Genomic DNA, 16,890 nt, shown 5'->3' with positions numbered 1-16,890 from the left:
CACCCTGCCTGGTGACCGAGGAAGGACCCGACTGAGGGGAGGGGCCGGCCTCTGGGTTGAGAAAGCTGAGCCCCAGGCCTGCCCACATTCTGCACCCAGCCCCAGATAGGCATGGACATCTACACCACCCAGAACTTCAGGCCACCATCACCAGGAGGAGCAGGACAGTGCCCTGTGCCCAGGCACCCCTCAATTCAGAGAGATGCTGGGGTGCACTCTCCCAGGGGCACGGGCTCAGTGGCCACTGGGAACATTAAGACCTGCCTCCTAGGGCTGAGCAGAAAAGATGTGAATAATGAAAGCTCAGGGGGTCAGCAGGACCCCCAGGGCCCACCGCCTGCCACCCGCACCCGGAACTGGAGACAGTGAATCCCGAGGCTTAGTCTGCCCAGTCTGGGGACTGTTGTTAGAGCGGCCTGTGCTGCTCACACGATGGGAGCCGATGCCTGCGGCCCGCATCTGCTGGCAGGTTTACACGAAAAACGTGAGCTGTCCCGGAAGCGGTGAGCCTGACGAACAGCAGGCGCCGACAAGTCTCCACCAGCATCTCCTCTGTCATCACCTCCGACACAGGGACAAGGACACGCGGTCCCCAGACATGAAGTGAGCGGCCCCTGGGTCCCTGGGAGGGCTCCCCAGGCCCTTCCCAAGCCAGCCTGCTGCAGGTCGGCCCCCTGGGCCTGAGGGGACAGCGAGGGGGACGGATGGACCCATGGGGGGTGAAAGCCTAGGGCTGCGGGCTAGCTGGTTTCAGAGCTGGGCGGGGCCAGGAGACCCAGTGCTCCGTATCTGGGAGCCCCGGCTGAGGGGGTGTATGTAGACAGAGCAACCCTTTCGGGCCCGCTTCACCTTCACGAGCCACCAGACCCCCACCCCCCGGGCAGCTGACTCTGCAGATTCAGGGGTCACCCCTCTGGGAAGAGATGTGGTTATTTTTAGCATCGCCACCACCCAAGGGTCAGCAGGCAACAGCTGCTCAGCGCAGTGAGCCCCAGCGGCCTGACCTTCCCAGCTTCCTCGGAACGGTGGCTGCCCCTAGAGGTGGCTCTCCTGCCCAGGGATCGCTGCCTGCCTTCCTCCTGGGAGGAGGGCAGGGGGGTCACGGCCGCAGCAGACGGACCCCCTGTGAGAGCTGCAGGAGGGCCCGCGGGACCTGGGCGTCTCCGGCTCCCGGTGCCCCGTGGCCCGCCAGCTCTGCTGGGAAGGGAGTTCTTGGGCACTTTCCACACCCGCCCCTCCCTTGGCTTGCAAGTTGGGGAGCAGTGAGAGAGACGCCGCCCCCCTTGCTTCCCCGGGCAGTAACAGCTTTCTGAATTAACGCCGCCGCATCAGGAGGCTCTTGTCCAGGGATGGCCACATGCTCAGCAAGGGCTTTTTAGCCGCCTTCCGTCTGCACTCGGCACGAAGCCGCAGGCATGCACCGCCTTGGGTACCAGCCAACCATTTAACAAAGCCTGTGCCCTGTGGGCGGGTGGTGAGCTGGCCAGATGGGGGGCTGTCTCAGGGTCAACTGAAAATTAGTCCACATGCAGGGGGAAAAAAGTCTTCCCCACAATGGGCTCTGGTATTAAAATTCCACTTTGCAGGTCATGTAATTTAAATGCTTATACTTTAAAAGTTAGCAAAAATACCATATTAAACTATGTAGAGGCAATTAGGGACTTCCAATGCTCAAAGGCCCCCTGGACCCCACCCTCAGAGGCAGCCGTAAACCCTGTGCGTGCATGTGCGTGTGTGTGCGCTCGGCTGTGTACAGCTCTTTGCAACCCCATGGACTGTAGGCCACCAGGCTCCTCTGTGCAGGGGATTCTCCAGGCAAGAGTGCTGGAGTGGGCTGCCGTTTCCTCCTCCAGGGGGTCTTCCCGACCCAGAGATCGAACCCCGGTCTCCTGCACAGGCAGGTGGGTTCTTTATCACAGAATGTGGATAGAAGTAGATGGGCCTGGTGGGAAGCATGCTCGCTAAGGAGAAAGGGGAGGGGAGCTGGACAAAGAAGACCTTTCTGTACGGCTTGTGGGGACTCAGGGTGGTCCCCAGGGCAGGGCTGTCGGGGGGCACGTGAGGAGAAACCCGCGTTCTGAGTTGGCTGCCGAACCAGAATGAGGAAGCCAGGAAAGCAGCCAACTGGAAACGAGTGGAGGTGTCCCCACAAGGGAAAGAGCCAGAGAGGGCCTGGCAAGCTCAGCACCCCCACATCTCTGAACAGATGCAGAGCAGCTCAGCTCAAGTTGGGGACCTGAGCTGTCACCCAGGCAACCCTCCAAAACGAAAGAAGGAGAAGGAACTGAAGCCACCATCATCACAACTTAACACCCTGATGCCCAGAACGCAACAGAAGATTACCGGACACAAATGCCCTAGGGGATGGGGCCCATGTCCTGGAGGAGAGAAAAGCCGGTGAGCCTGCCTGACCCTCATGGAGAGACGACAGATGGGGATTTCAGAGGGACGATGACACACACCCACGCTGGGTAGGTTAAACACCACGTGCTTCCAAAGGAGTGAAAATCTCAACAGAGCAACAGGAAGGCTTAGCAGATAGACAGAAACTATATAAAAAAATACACATGGAAACCCTAGAGTTTAAACACATTATTTCCGAATGAAAAATTCACAAGATGGACTTAACAGAGAAGAGGAGGTTTCGAAGGAAAGAGCAAGTGAACTTGAAAACAGATCAACAGAAATGACCTGAGGTTAAAAAAAAACGATGGGAATGAAATGAACAGAGCCCCTGGGACTTGCTGATGCCACCAGATGGTCAAGTTTGCATGCATCTGGACCAGCAGAAGGAGCTGAGAGGGAGAACAGGGCTCCAGCTGTCCTCGGAAACGTATAAATCCAGGTGATGTTGGCCAGGTTACTGCACCGGGGGGAGGAGGAAGCAGGTCACCACCTAGTCAAGGCCAGATGGGTTGAACTTGACTGACTGAGCCCACAAGGGGCACAGGCTGCTGCCTGCCACGCGTCTTCTGGAAGCCTGTCCTCCACAACGGGGTGGGGTGGGTGCGCCCTTTCCTGCTCCCGCAGTGAGCTCAGCCACCCCCACGTGGCCAGCCCCTGCACCCCCAGCTCCGTCCTGTGGCCTCCAGGACAGCAGAGCTCCACTACGGCCACCGCCAGCCTCCCGCACGCGCCTGCACTACCCCCATCTCCCTCAGGGCCTCACACACCCCCTCTCCCTGGAAAACCACCGCTGGCTCCCCAGCACCCTGGGAACAGAGTCTAACTTGGCACGCATGAGGCTTTTCACCTCCATTTCCCAGGATTCTGCTTTGTGCATCCTTCCGTCTCACACGGTGGAATGTCGCAGGCCCCCAGGCTGAACCAGTCTCCTGACGCCCCCCCTGGGGCCCCAAGATGTGTCTGAACCCGTCTTGTGCTCAGCCTGATCCCCGCACCACCCACTCCTGAAGCCCTGGGAGTGGAAAGGAGCTGCCCGTCGACGCCTCGCTTGCTCCTCCCCTGCCATCTCTGCCGTGGACTCCCATGCCAGATGGGCACGAGCCGACCCTCCTGAGGGACATCAGGTCGCTGAGGTAGCACTGTAAGGACACTCGAATCCCCGTTCCGCCCTCCCAGGATCCCATGTCTCCACAGGGGGCCCCGCAGAAGCAGTACCCTGGAGGTCAGCTGAGGCCAAGGCACCCCAGCCTGACCCCGCCCCGGAAGCAGAGTGGACACTGACCTTTGACCCTGTCGCCACGGTGCAGGGGGATCTCGCCATCGACCTGGGGTTGGTATGGCTTGACGACGACGAAGAGCCTCCCAGGCACCGCGCTGTACAGCTTCCGTCTGGGCCCCGGGTACTCAAAGGCGGACAGCACGTCCTTGTTGGCTCCTGGCGGGAAAGCTGGGCTGTGGCAGGGAAGGGGGGACAGAGAGAGAGGGGGGGGTCACGGCCTGAGATTCAGCAGGGACGCGGCAGACCCACGGCCTGTCCGTTCAGGACAAGCGTCCAGCCCCGAGCGGTCACAGCGGAGCTCCGGGGCTCTAGACAGAGCTGGAGACCTGAAGACGCATTTGCGGTTAAAAGACACTGGTAATTGCAGCAATCCCACCTCCGGGAAGGTACCCCAGCAGTGAAAGCAGGGTCTCAGGCAGATATCTGCACACTCACATGCGTGATTCTCAAAAGATGACCCAAGTGTCCACTGATGGGTGAACCGATGCCCAGAATGTGGTCCATCCATACGGTGGAACATTGTTCAGACTTAAAAAGGGAGATTCTGCCACAGTCGACAACATATGGAGCCTGAGGACGTTCCGCTGCTTAAAGGAAGCCAGTCACAGAAGGACAGATGACACCTGATTAAAGGAAGCCAGTCACAGAAGGACAGATGACGCCTGCTTAAAGGAAGCCAGTCACAGAAGGACAGATGACTCCTGATTAAAGGAAGCCAGTCACAGAAGGACAGATGACGCCCGATTCCACCACGACAGGCACCCCGTGTGGTCAGATCCATACACAGGATGGGGCAGGGGAGAGGCTGGGAAGCGAGCCTTCCATGGGGACGGGGTTTCGGTTTAGGAAGAAGTTCTAGAACAGGTGGAGAGGGCGGGTACACGACAATGTGAGCGTACTTAATGCCCCTGAAGCGCACGCCTGGAAACGCTCCGGCGGTCAGTTTTATGTGCTTTTTCAATACAGACTCCAGTGGGGCCGCAACTGAGGCAGGCCCTGGTGTCTGCCGTCTGACCCGTCTCATGGTAAGTGTCAGCCGCGCCGGGCGAGGCATCACCCAGAACCCGCTGGCACAAGGTTCCACCATCGCGGGGCAGGCGGCCCAGCCCAGCTGCCCTGGGGACATTTCACAAATGGGACTTGAATGCGTGTTATGTGAGTATTTCACGAAGAGCGTGTGTTTCCAGGGTAACTTCCAGGCCTGACACAGAGTGGATGCCTAACTTAACTGGGCACAGTGGTGGAACGAGAGAGAGAGAGAGAGAGTGAGCGAGAGAGAAGCACAGCTCCCAGAGAAACGTGCATAGTGGTTTCTGTAACGACATCCCCGTCTTTGTGACGGGTGACCAGGGCTGACTCCTGGGAGGGGAGGAGAGCACGTGCTCATCAGGGTGACCTTAAGGAGTCACACTGAGCTCTCCTCCGGGGAGAGGGCGGTCTTTAGAAGAGCCACACACACGTGGATGAATGTGGGCAGGGATTTACAGAGGATGCTACAAAGCTTCCTGGAAAAGCGTTCACGTCCGGCTGGCGTCTCCCAAGAGGGCACCCCACCTGTGATGGGGAGGAGGATTAATAACCCTGGGGGCAGAGTCCCACATCAGGGAGCCACATCTGAGTCTCGGGAGGGGTCCACCCGCGTCACAAATTCATCACCATGAAGGGTGGGGTCCCCAACCACGCTCCTCCATTCAGACGACACATGCCGTGGGCTGGGAGCCCCAGACGGAACCTTGAGCTTTCTGCAAAGTGTGAAACAGGCATGCAGGGAAGCTTCTAGAATACGACATGACCACTGACTTTGGGGATTTAATGTGAACCCCTCGATTCCTTTCGGGCTTTGCTTTACCCACATCGGCATTCCTGATAAATAACATAAGTTGCTTTTTGTTTGCAAGAATTCACGCAAGCGTGACCGTGCTGTATTTCATTATGCTTATGTTTTCACTCAAGGTCATGACTGAGAGCTAGGCACGGGCAGAGCCCATGAGTACACATGTGACGTGCTCGCTTGACACCATAATCTATGCTCGTCAGGGGAGGAGGACTGACCGCCAGCTCTGCCAGGCTGACCCCAAAGCCCAGAGCTCTCCCCAAACCACGGGAGCAGAGGGCAGGTGCGTGAGCTTTCCCGGGTGCTCACCTGGGCTCAGGACAGTGTGGTGACAAGCCACAGCCCCGTGTCTGCGTGCCGTCTGTCCCCAGGGATGCCCCCGCCTCTGCTTGCCCCCCACTCCAGGCTTCTCTGACCAAGCTGAAGTCACAGACAGAGATCACAGCATCCTGGAAAGAGATGCCCGTGAACTTCGCACCAGGCAGCTGCCCTGCACCCCCTCACTTCCTCCCCCTCTGCCAGGTACAGGTCAACACACAGATGGGAAGATCCACCCGGAGGGTCGGAGGCTCCCTCCTCACGGACATCACTGATCCCAAACACCCCAGAGTCCAGAGCAGCGAGACCTGCAAGGGCCAGGTTGTGTGACCACCTCTGGCCCAGAGGTGACAGCTGGCAGGACGGCTGACTCGCTGGGAGGAAGGACAAGTTAGGCCCCCTGCCTGCGGTGGGCAAGAACCCGGGTAAAGCCAGAACTCTGAGTTCCCTCTGGAGAGGACGGCCTGCCTGCCTGCCCAGTGGGATGTGGATCCATCCATTCAACCTGCCTCAGCTCAGCCTAACTCGGGGCTGGGACGGGAGGCAGGAGACAGGAGACGGGAGGTGGGGGACAGTGCCTTCACTATGAGGGGCTGAGCATCACCAGGCTCTCCTCTCCAGCTCCCAGTTCCCAAGTCCTGGAAACCAAAGGGACTCAATTCCTTGGGAAGTGTCTCCTGGAGCGGCTCCACCTAGATCCAAGGGTTTGGAAGAGGCTTGGGGTCACAGAGGGTGGGGGCTCTCAAAGGACACCCCAACCAGGCGCAGAGGCCCTCCTCACCCCAACCTCCAAAAGTAGGGCTTGGATCTCCCCTGATGTAGCTGCCATGGCGCTGAGCAACGGCTGAGTGGGGTCTGCTGGGTGGGGCTCCTGGGAGGATCCGTGAGGGAACACAGATGGAGCCTGCCGCCCCAGCCCCCACCAGCTCAGTCACCGCGGCTTCGGTAGCAGTTATCACCTTTGCATCTGACCATCCATCCACCCACCCACCCACTCATCATCCATCAACTCACCCATCCATCCATCCATCCACCCCATCCATCACGCATCCAACCATCCACCCATTCATCCATCCATCCACTCACCCCATCCATCATGCATCCAACCATCCCTCTATCCATCCACCCATCATCCATCAACTCACCTATCCATCCATCCACCCACTCCATCCATCATGCATCCAACCATCCATCCATCATCCATCAACTCACCCATCCATCCATCCACCCACCCCATCCATCACGCATCCAACCATCCACCCATTCATCCATCCATCCATTCATCCATCCATCCACCCACCCCATCCACCACGCATCCAACCATCCACCCATTCATCCATCCATCCACTCACCCCATCCATCATGCATCCAACCATCCCTCTATCCATCCACCCATCATCCATCAACTCACCTATCCATCCATCCACCCACTCCATCCATCATGCATCCAACCATCCATCCATCATCCATCAACTCACCTATCCATCCATTCATTCACTCACCCCATCCATCACACATCCAACCATCCATCTATCCATCCATCCACCCACCCCATCCATCATGCATCCAACCATCCATCAGGCATCCAATCATCCACGTATCTATTTCAACCATTCATCTATCCACGCATCCATCCAGCTATCCATCTCATCATCCATCAACTCACCTATCCACCCATTCACCAACCATGAATCCAACCATCTATCCATCCATCCACTCACTTACCATCCTCCATCCTTCTTACCACTTGTACAAACACCACCTATCCACTCTTCCATCCAAATTTCTAAAGAACCCTGCCAGAGCCCAGCTGATCACTTACTATCAGATTCTGAACAAGTCAGTTAACCTCTGGAAGTCTTGGTTTCCCCATCTGAGAAGACAGGATGATCTGGTGAGAGCCGAGAGTGAGTCAGCAGGAACTGCTCTGCACAGGTGTCGTATGAACACTCATGCCATTACCACTCTGCTTCAGCTGAAAAGTGGGTGACAAGATGCACGTGTCAGCCAGCTGGTTTCAGCCGGCTCCAGAGTATGCGTCACTGGGCAGAGAAGTCAAAGCAAAGACAGCTCTAGCCTGGGAGCATCGGTTCAAGCCCGGGAAACCTTTGCTTAAGAACAGGAAGAAACTGGTCCTTGAAGATCAGCGTGCATCCATGGTTCTAAGTACCAGCAGTGATGTGTGGTCCCACACAGATGCTGAAGCATCTTCCCACGCCAGGTTAATCTGAGCCTTGCGAAGCCCCATTTTACAGGTGAGAAAAACAGAGGCTCCATAAATAATGGCTGAGGCACAGATACAGTCCTGACCTCACATCCTGGCTCGCTGACCGCAGCCCAGGCTGCCTGCAGGCTGCCTGCTCTGCGCTGGGATGAGCTAGAAATCGGGGTGTCTCCCAGGTTCCAGGCTCACACAGGATGGGTGGACAAGAGGGTGCTGGAGGTTGCCTGCGGGAGGCTCTGGCAGAAGGTGGCTTCCAGCACAAGGCCCTGGCCCCGCTGACAGTGTGTCTGAAGTGTAAAAGCTCAGACCCCACACTGCTCCTTGTACCATCAGCATCGTCTCCCTCTCTACCTTCAGGCCGGTAGAAGCTCCAGAGCCCTCGGCCCACACGTGGCCCGGGGCACCGTGGCCCCTCCTGGGCTCCTGGGGTGGCCCTGGGGCCCATACCCCGTGCTCCACGGCCTCCCCACGCGGTCCTGAGGAGTGCGGCGGGGATGGGCAACGACTGGACGCCCCATCCTGCAGGCCAGGGCGCCGCGACCTGGGCACGAGTGCACATCAGAGGCTCTCACGGACTCCAGAGAAGCGGGGGCCGCTGCCCGACACCCCCAGGGGTCCCCCAGCCACCAGCACTGGGGTGCTGCCTGCTTGCACCTCCAAGACCACCCCGGCTCCAGGAAGCAGGGGGCGGGCACAAGAGCCCCCGTGGGATGGGGACAGTCTGTAAGGTACCTTTCCCCTGAAAGCTGCCCCCGGTCTGCTCCGGCCACCCGGGACGCCCTGCCTCTCCCCAACCTGGCTGGCCCCTTTCTCCACCCTAGATGGCAGCCCCCTCACCCCAGGAGGGGTGACCTGCATGAGCTCTGACTCCCAGGGACTCTGTTAGGGGCTCCCCGTCTTTGATGACAGCTCTGGGGCTGACTTGTCTCAGGGCATCCACCGCTGCCCTGGAGGCCAGCCTTCCTGTGCGTTCATGCCCCCAGGTGAGAGCGAACCCTGAGTGTCAGCCGTGCGGGGGAGCCGAGTGACAGGCGAGGGCAGCCCGCGTGCGCCCGCACCCGACTCCCCAGCAGGCAGGAGGCACCCGCTCCCCTGGGCGACCCTTCCCTGGCTCCGCCTCCGCGCCAGGGGGCCAGGCCTCGTGGGCCCCCTGCTCCTGATGTGCAGGTGACATGCCCCTAGCAGCCTGGGTCAGGCAGCACAGCGAGGGGGCAGGGGACAGCCCGGCTCACCCCCGCCCCCTTTCTGGGTCCGTGTGGCCGAGGGAGGGAGCACCCCGTGGCTCTCACCAAGGAACCCAGGCCCCCGCGCCCTGGGGGCGTACAGCTCTGCCCTCCGGTTCCCGTGTCCCCAGGAGCGGGGCGAGGGTGCCTGCAGGTGAACAGAGATGCGATCCAGAGGGACCCCAGGGCACCCTTCACCCCTCAAGCTGCCCAGTGGGGGAACAGCCCCTGGAAGGGGTGTGCAGGGCAGGGTAGGGTCCTGCCACCCCGAAACCTCCGGGAACCCCAGCTCGGCCCACACAGCCCGATTCAGGGAAGGAAACCAGAGAGCAAGGCGAGAGGCGGACTTAGCCGAGCCCCTGCCGGGGTCTGTCTGGAGGTAGGAACCTTGCCAGCTCTGCCCACCTGTGCGGCCAGTGGGGGCTGCTGTCTCCCTGTGGGCGGGAGACCCGGCCAGCGAGCCTCCCTGCCTGCACGCAGCGGGCTTCCTCTCTGCTGAGCCGAACCTACCCGGGAGCAGCTCCTTTGACAGGAGGGTGGCTCACACGCTCCCTGGGGCCGGTGAGGCCAGGGCGGCCCTCAGGACCAGGGCCCGAGCTTTGCAAAAATGCATCAAGAGCTGCTCTGAGAACAGGCCAGCTGGGAGGGGTCCTACTCCTCTCCACGCTCAGGGGGTGGGCGATGATGGAGCCACCTGGCAAAGCCCCTTCTCAGGCTGGTTCTCAGGGACCTGGACCGGCCATGCCAGTGGGCGCCACTAGAGGGCGCCTCGAGCAGGTGCACGCAGAGCCTCCAGGTGAGGCAGGACGCCGGCCAGGGCAGCGGGTACACGGGCTCCCCTCCGCTCTGGACAGCTCCTCCCTCCTCTGCTTGGCACTAGGGTCCACTGGCTCTCGAGGATGGTTCCCGGGGGAGGCCGGCCCAGCCCGGGAGGCTCAGTCAGACCCACAGGGGCCCAGGGATGGGTGAGGGGATGTTGGGGGAGGCCGTCTGCACCCGAGGTTGGGCCCGAAGCCGGTTCTGGCCACACAGAGGTCCCTGTCACACGCCTGGCTGAGGCTTCCGGGGCCTCAAGTGGGCACCAAGGCCTGTACCTGCAGGGGTGCTGAGTGGCCAGCCTTCCCGTGGGCAGCGAGAGAGCAAGGAGAGGGCGTGGTGGGGGGCGGCCAGAGGGGACCCCCCAGGTGCTTGGAACGCTAGAACTCGACTGACCTGCTGCTCTCCACTTCCTCTTAGCCCAAGCCATGGCCGTCACCAGGACGACCTCCCTGTGCCCGCCCAGCAGCAGCTGAGGGTCTTTCAAGATGTCCTTGGCGACGATGACACCAAGTAGCCAGCACTCCTGAATAACAGTGAGAGCAGCTGCTACACTCAGCCTCACCCTCGTCACAAACCCATTAGACCCTCTGGACATACAAGAAGACAAAGGCACAGAGCGGACAAGCAACTAGCCTAAAGTCACACAGCAGGAAGGAGACAGAGCTGGACACGACCAGCAGTTTGGCAGCTACCCACTGGGCAGGACCTTGGGACACAGAGGTCCATGTGGGCCCGGGGCTCTCCCCACCACGACCGGGGAGTGCCCCCAGCCCACCTCCAGGGTCTGCCAGAGCCAGAAAGCGCTCTGGGGCTGCTTGGGGCACCCCGAGGCTGGGAGCCGAGTCCTCCCTCCAGAGGCCCCGTCTGTCCTGGGAAAGCGCTGGGCTCTGAGCCGCCACCCCCTTGAGCCCCCAGGGCTGCACCGCGGTGCCCGTGCACAGGCCCTCCATCACTGGGGCGGCGTGCATGGCCACTTTCACATCTGAGCACAGATGTGGAAGCAGACAGCTTGCACGCGGCTCAAATGCTGCCATCATCCTGGCAGCCCAGGAGCCAGGGCTCCCGGCAGGTTCCCACTGGCACAGCGGGGTCTTGCGGGCAGGTCCCCCGTGGGCTCCTGTCAGGACACAGTGGCTGTCATGAATGAGTGAATGGTCCTAAGCAGATGGACAGGGGCCAGGCAGGCCCTGACGGCTGGGGAGGGAAGGACGGGAATCGGCGGGGATGGCGGGGCTGGCTGGGCCGGGGCCACAGCGCCCTGATGGGGATAGGTAGCCAGCAGTGTCAGCGCTGAGAGCCCTGCATCCTGGCAGCCTCTCTCTCCCAGGGCAACCACAGCCGGGGTGACGGGAACCGCCGGGCCAGGCGCCCCACCCCCGGGAGGACACAGAGCTGAGCTGCAGCTCCAGGCCACTGTGGACTGCGGGCTTGTTACACGCGAGGACCGCCGTGCAGTCACGTGTTCGGTCTTGGGAGCAGCCAGGGAGCCACTGCATTACGGTCCTCATTTCACAGTCGCCGAAGACGAGGCACCAGGTGAATAAGGAAGGAGCCCAGGAGTTGTCCAGGGAGCGTGCCCAGGAAGCCCCGCAGGGGCACTCAGGACAGGCTGGGGCGGTGACCGTCACACACGCACACACACGGACACGCATGCACACCCAGACACAAACGCACACACGGACACGGAAGTCCATGCAAACATGTGCACCATCACACCCAACACACATAGGCATGCACGAGGCACACCCAGAGACGTAAGTGCGTGTACACACGCACACCTCACACACACACGCGCGCCTCACACACACACGCACACACTTGGACATAAAAAGTACGGGAAAATGCACACACGCAAACACACTGCATCTAAACACAAACACAGAAATGCAGGCACCCGAACACACACGCACACACATGCACACACACCAGTGCGCACACGCTGACGCACGCGGGCGCAAATGCACAGACACGCGCACGCACACCCCGCACAGGGGCGCCAGGGACAAGCAGACGGGCACTGCAGCATGCGAGGCTGGCCTCTCTCCGCAGCAGTGTTTTCTTTGCAGCTTTTCCAAGTTCTCGGCCACCCCGCCTTCAGGATCTTATTAGATTTCGTCCTGGAGGAAGGGGACCCACTCGCTTTAAAATTACAGCCATAATTCCAGCTAACTGTGTGAAGTGGAATTTGAGGCCCCTGGGGAACCCTTTAATTCAGCTTTAAGCGGCTCCCGGCACCTGGCGCTTCTCCCTGGGGTGACTCGGAGCGAGAATCTAGACCAGAGCCAGGAGGGCTGCTGGGTCTGAGAATGAGACTGCAGGGGGAGGCGTGCACGGGTCCTAGTGCCAAGGTGTGCCTGGGGGCGCTGGCACCGAGGGGGCAGGCTGTGACCCCGCCGAGGGGCTAGGAAACTGGGGTCCCCACGGGCAGGCTCTCCCCGGACCCACACAGCCGCAGCCTGGACAGCTGGCCTGCTGCTCCCGGTCACAGCGATCAGCCTTCCCCCAGGACTGCCCGGGACACTGACCCCTCCACCCAGACTCCTGGTTGCCCTCCCCAACATCTGTGATCGGACCTGGGGATGTGGCATTAGGAAGGACCCCGGCTGGCTAGAGGCGCCGCAGGCAGGCTGCTGCTGCTGCTAAGTCGCTTCAGTCGTGTCCGACTCTGTGCGACCCCATAGACGGCAGCCTACCAGGCCTGCCCAACTCAGCGGTGTGCAGCGGGACGGGGAACCTGGTCACCAGGCAGACGGCTGGACCAAAGTGGGCGCTCGCCCCTCAGCGGACACGCCGAGCCAGGCCAAACGCACAGGGCGCCGGCTCCCCGGGACCACCGAGGGTGAGGGCAGAGCTCAGGAAGGACAACTCCCACGACCTGCGCCGGCTCCAGGACCCGGCCTCAGTGCTCTCATCTGGGAAACGGGGACGCGGGGTCTTCCATGGAGGACGACGGGGTGAGCCGAGGCGCATGGAGCAGCGTGTGGGTCCACGCGACACCGCGGGGCGGGGGTGACAGGTCAGGGACAGCGCTGCTTGCTCCGACTAGCACTGAGGCCCCGGCCAGGAGTCCACCGCCAGGAAGGCTCAGCCTGGACACACAAACGCCGGAGGCCACGCGAGAAGAGGACGGTTGTGCCTGGGAGCTGGAGCTCCAGGGACTGCAGCCTCCTGCCGGCGCGGGAGACAGAGCGGGGAGAGTCCAGAGCGCCCCAGAGAGATGCCTGGGGGTTCATGCTGGGTCTGGCCTTTGCTGGCTTTATCTCCCCGTCTAGAAAGGGGCCAAGAATGGGGTTGCCAGCCCCAGCTGCTTCAGCGTCTGCTGAGACGCACGCCTCGTCCCTACCCGGGCCTCGTAGGCAGACAGAACAGGACCAGGCAGGGCTGTCAATGCCCCGGCCGGGGCTCGTCACACCCTCAGCTCTGCCAGGGCTCCTCGTGGCCACGAATGCGAGTGCTCGCTCAGGCTCAGGTCCATGGACGATAAAGCCTGGTCCATGGAGAAACCCAATTGTCCGGCGACAGAGGGACAGATAGGAGGATGCGGTGCACACATACGACACGTTACTCGGTCATCGAAAGGACGAAATGACGCCGTCCGCAGCAACAGTTTCTTTTTTTAAGTTGCTCAGTCGTGTCCGACTCTTGGCACCTGTATAGTCCATGGAATTCTCCAGGCCAGAATACTGGAGTGGGCAGCCTTTCCCTTCTCCAGGGGATCTTCCCAACCCAGGGATGAAACCCAGGTCTCCCGCGTTGCGGGTGGATTCTTTACCAGCTGAGCCACCAGGGAAGCCCAGGAATACTGCAGTGGGCAGCCTATCCCTTCTCCGGGGGATCTTCCCGACCCGGAATCGAGCCAAGGCCTGCACTGCAGCAACCCAGATGGAGCTAAAGGTGATCACGTGAGTGGAGCCGGTCAGACGAGCGAAAGTCGTACGGCATCACTTACACGTGGAATCTAAAATACGGCACCGGTGAAGCTACCTGTGAAACAGACTCACAGACACAGACAGACTCGTGTTGCCAGGGGCGGGGGGGTGGAGGGGAAGCTGGGCTCGCAGAGCAGACTGCTGCATACAGAACGGACGAACAACGAGGCCCTACAGGGACCTACGCCCAACCTCCTGGGATAAACGTCGGTGGAAAAGAACAAACAGAATGTATATAATTGAGTTACTCTGTGGGACGGCAGAAATTCACACAACGCTGTAAATAAACTCTATTTCAAACAAAAACCCCCACGTGGCCCCTGGAGGAGCTCTCAGCCCAGAGCGGGCCGCGCCCTCAGCTCCTTCTCTGAACAAACTTCACTTTTAAGACCCTGAAGCGGACGCACAAGGAAAGGAAACAGCCCCAGGCACCCGCCGCAGCCCAAGCCGGCCCAGGAGCCCAGTGGGGCGCCCACCCTGCCGGGTACAGTCGCCGGCTCTGGCTTTCAAGTGTTCTTAGCGTCCGGGTTGGAATCAAGCAGGGGTCCTGCTCAATCTCTGGTGGCACCCCGAGGTCCAGAATCCAGGGCCGCGTGCACAGAGATGCCCCCTCCCCGGTCCCCCTGGACTCCCACGCCTCCCGCGCCTCCAACGCCCAGGTCGCTCCTTACCCGACGTGCCAGGGCTGCTGGGGCCTCTTGGCATCCTCGCCGGCTCCGCCCAGCCTGTTGAGCGAGGGCGACCGGCTGCGGGGCCCGGGGGTGTAGCTCCCGAGGGTCTTGGCGGCCCCGTCGGCCTTGCCGGGCGTCTGCTGCAGCAGCTGGGGCGAGAGGCTGAGGCGGGAGGTGGCCGCGCAGACAGCCCAGTCGGGCGCGCCGGCGTGGAGGTTGTTATCGCTGTTGGAGCGCAGCAGGAGCCGCGGGGCGGCCAGCGTGCTGGGGGGCCGCCGCCTGCGGTTGGAGTACGCCGGAGCCTCTCGGAAGGGCACTGGGTCAGAGAGAGGGGAAACGCGGGTGAGCGCGCGTGGCACCGTCATCCAGGAGAGGTGCCTGACCCCCTCCCCCCACCAGCTGCCCAGGACACGGACGCTGCGAGCTCTGTGCTGAGCCCCCAAGGGCCCCCGCGTGTGCAGAGCTCGCCCTGACACAGAAGCAGACACGGGTGGAGGCAGGGAGCACCCCCCTTGCATGGAAGCTCAAGCCAATGCTTGAGATGGAAGAGGCTTGGGTCCCACTTCCATCCGCGCGCCCGCGCCTCCAGCGGCCCGGAGACCATGGACGACTGGCTGCCCCGGCTCACAGCAAGGACAGGCAGACACGCAGGCAGCCGTGGAGTCCCTCCTCCTCCTCGCCGCAACCTGCACTGGGGGTTGGAGTTGGAGGCCTGACCCTGAGCACCTCAGAATGTGGCTGTCTTTGGAGATTGGGCCTTTTAAGAGGTGATTAAGGTAAAATGGGGTCACTGGGGGGCCCTAATCCCACAGGACTGGGGTCCTTGTAAGAAGAGGAGGTCAGGACACGAACACACAGAGGGCCAACCCTGAGAGGACATGGGGAGGGGACGGCCGTCTGCATGCCCAGGAGTGGGGGGATCCCAGGAGGACCAGCCCCCTCTAGGACTGGAGACAGCGAATGTTTGAGCCGCCCCGTCTGTGGGGCTGTTACAGGCAGGGCAAACACACGTGGCCCCCTGGCTCTACTGGTGGGAATCCGTCTGCCTGAACCCAGTGTGCTCCTTTCTCCACCCCTCAAACCGGGACTGGCAGCAAAGCATCAAACAGGAGGCGGGGGACACACCTCACCACGCTCCTCATGATGTTCTAGACTGGAGGCAAGCCCCTCGCTCTGGGACGTCGGCCCAGCCAGGGGCTCAGAACGAGGACACGGTCCTTGGGTACCATGAGGGCTGGAACCCACGTGGTCGGCACCCCAGGTTTCTCTGAGGGCTGGAGTCAGAAACAGAGTGTCCTTTCCAAGTGTGTACGCTCAGTCGCTTCAGACGTGTCTGACTCTCTGGGACCCAATGGACTGTAGCCCACGGGGCTCCTCTGTCCATGGGATTTTCCAGGCAAGAGTCCTGGAGGGGGTTGCCATGCTCCCCTCCAGGGGATCTTCCTGACCCGGGGATGGAACCCATGTCTCCTACATCTCCTGCACTGCAGGCAGATTCTTTGCCACCGAGACACCAGAAAAGCCCGTCCTTTGCAAGAAGAGGCATCTACAGAAACACAAGCCTCTGGGCTGCAGGGAAGCAGCATGGCAGCCACGCCAGGCAGCAAAGAACACGAGCCTCCTCGAGCTGGCCCTCCACAAACTGGACTGCACAGCGACAGGAAGACACGCGCCCTCCTGGAGGGCTGACTGGGACGTGGGAACACCAGCGTCTCAGAGGAGAAAGGCGAGTTCAGGACCGAGTCCCACATGGTCCACCGCCCCGGCTGCCCGAGGTCAGAGGTGGTGAAGTCCGTCATGGAAACCAAGGACAGCTGCACCCCACCCAGAACCTGGGCAACCCCCTGCTGGAGGGCTGGGCTTGTGGGGACAGAGGTGGTGCTGGCAGAGCTCCACCGAGACAGCTGCGACCCACTGCACCCTTCGCTGCCTCCCTGGGAGGCAGGACCATCCTGGGAAAGCAGACACACGCAGCCAGCCTGGGGAAGCCGCAGGGAAATGGCACGAGGCTTCCCAAGGACGCACGCTTGGAATTCACATCTTGGCTGGTATGGCTGGTGAGAACTTGGAAGTGACCCAAGGGGAGGTCACGCTCTTTCCAGCAGTGATGCCAGCCTGCTTCCTCTGAAGTCCCTCTGTCAGGGCAAGGCGCACCATCACTCGCATCTACTCCAAATTCTTCAAAGC

At 61.2% G+C, this 16,890-nt stretch overlaps 1 protein-coding gene across 2 annotated transcripts in view; it reads right to left on the bottom strand.

Annotated features, from left to right (window-relative positions):
• The window catches only part of SHANK2 (SH3 and multiple ankyrin repeat domains 2), a 510,411-nt gene that overhangs the window by 283,869 nt on the left and 209,652 nt on the right, over positions 1-16,890 (bottom strand). For both annotated transcript variants that reach the window (XM_027532522.1, XM_027532523.1), the window contains 2 exons: positions 14,704-15,019; positions 3,689-3,858 (listed from right to left, as the gene is read on the bottom strand). In XM_027532522.1, coding sequence (XP_027388323.1) covers positions 3,689-3,858; positions 14,704-15,019 — 486 coding nt within the window. The remainder of the gene's footprint in view (positions 1-3,688; positions 3,859-14,703; positions 15,020-16,890) is intronic.

The sequence above is a fragment of the Bos indicus x Bos taurus genome, chromosome 29 (assembly GCF_003369695.1).
Source record: "Bos indicus x Bos taurus breed Angus x Brahman F1 hybrid chromosome 29, Bos_hybrid_MaternalHap_v2.0, whole genome shotgun sequence".
NCBI lineage: Eukaryota > Metazoa > Chordata > Mammalia > Artiodactyla > Bovidae > Bos > Bos indicus x Bos taurus.
Note: the sequence above shows the minus strand (reverse complement) of the source record. Positions and strands in the feature narration are given on the sequence as shown.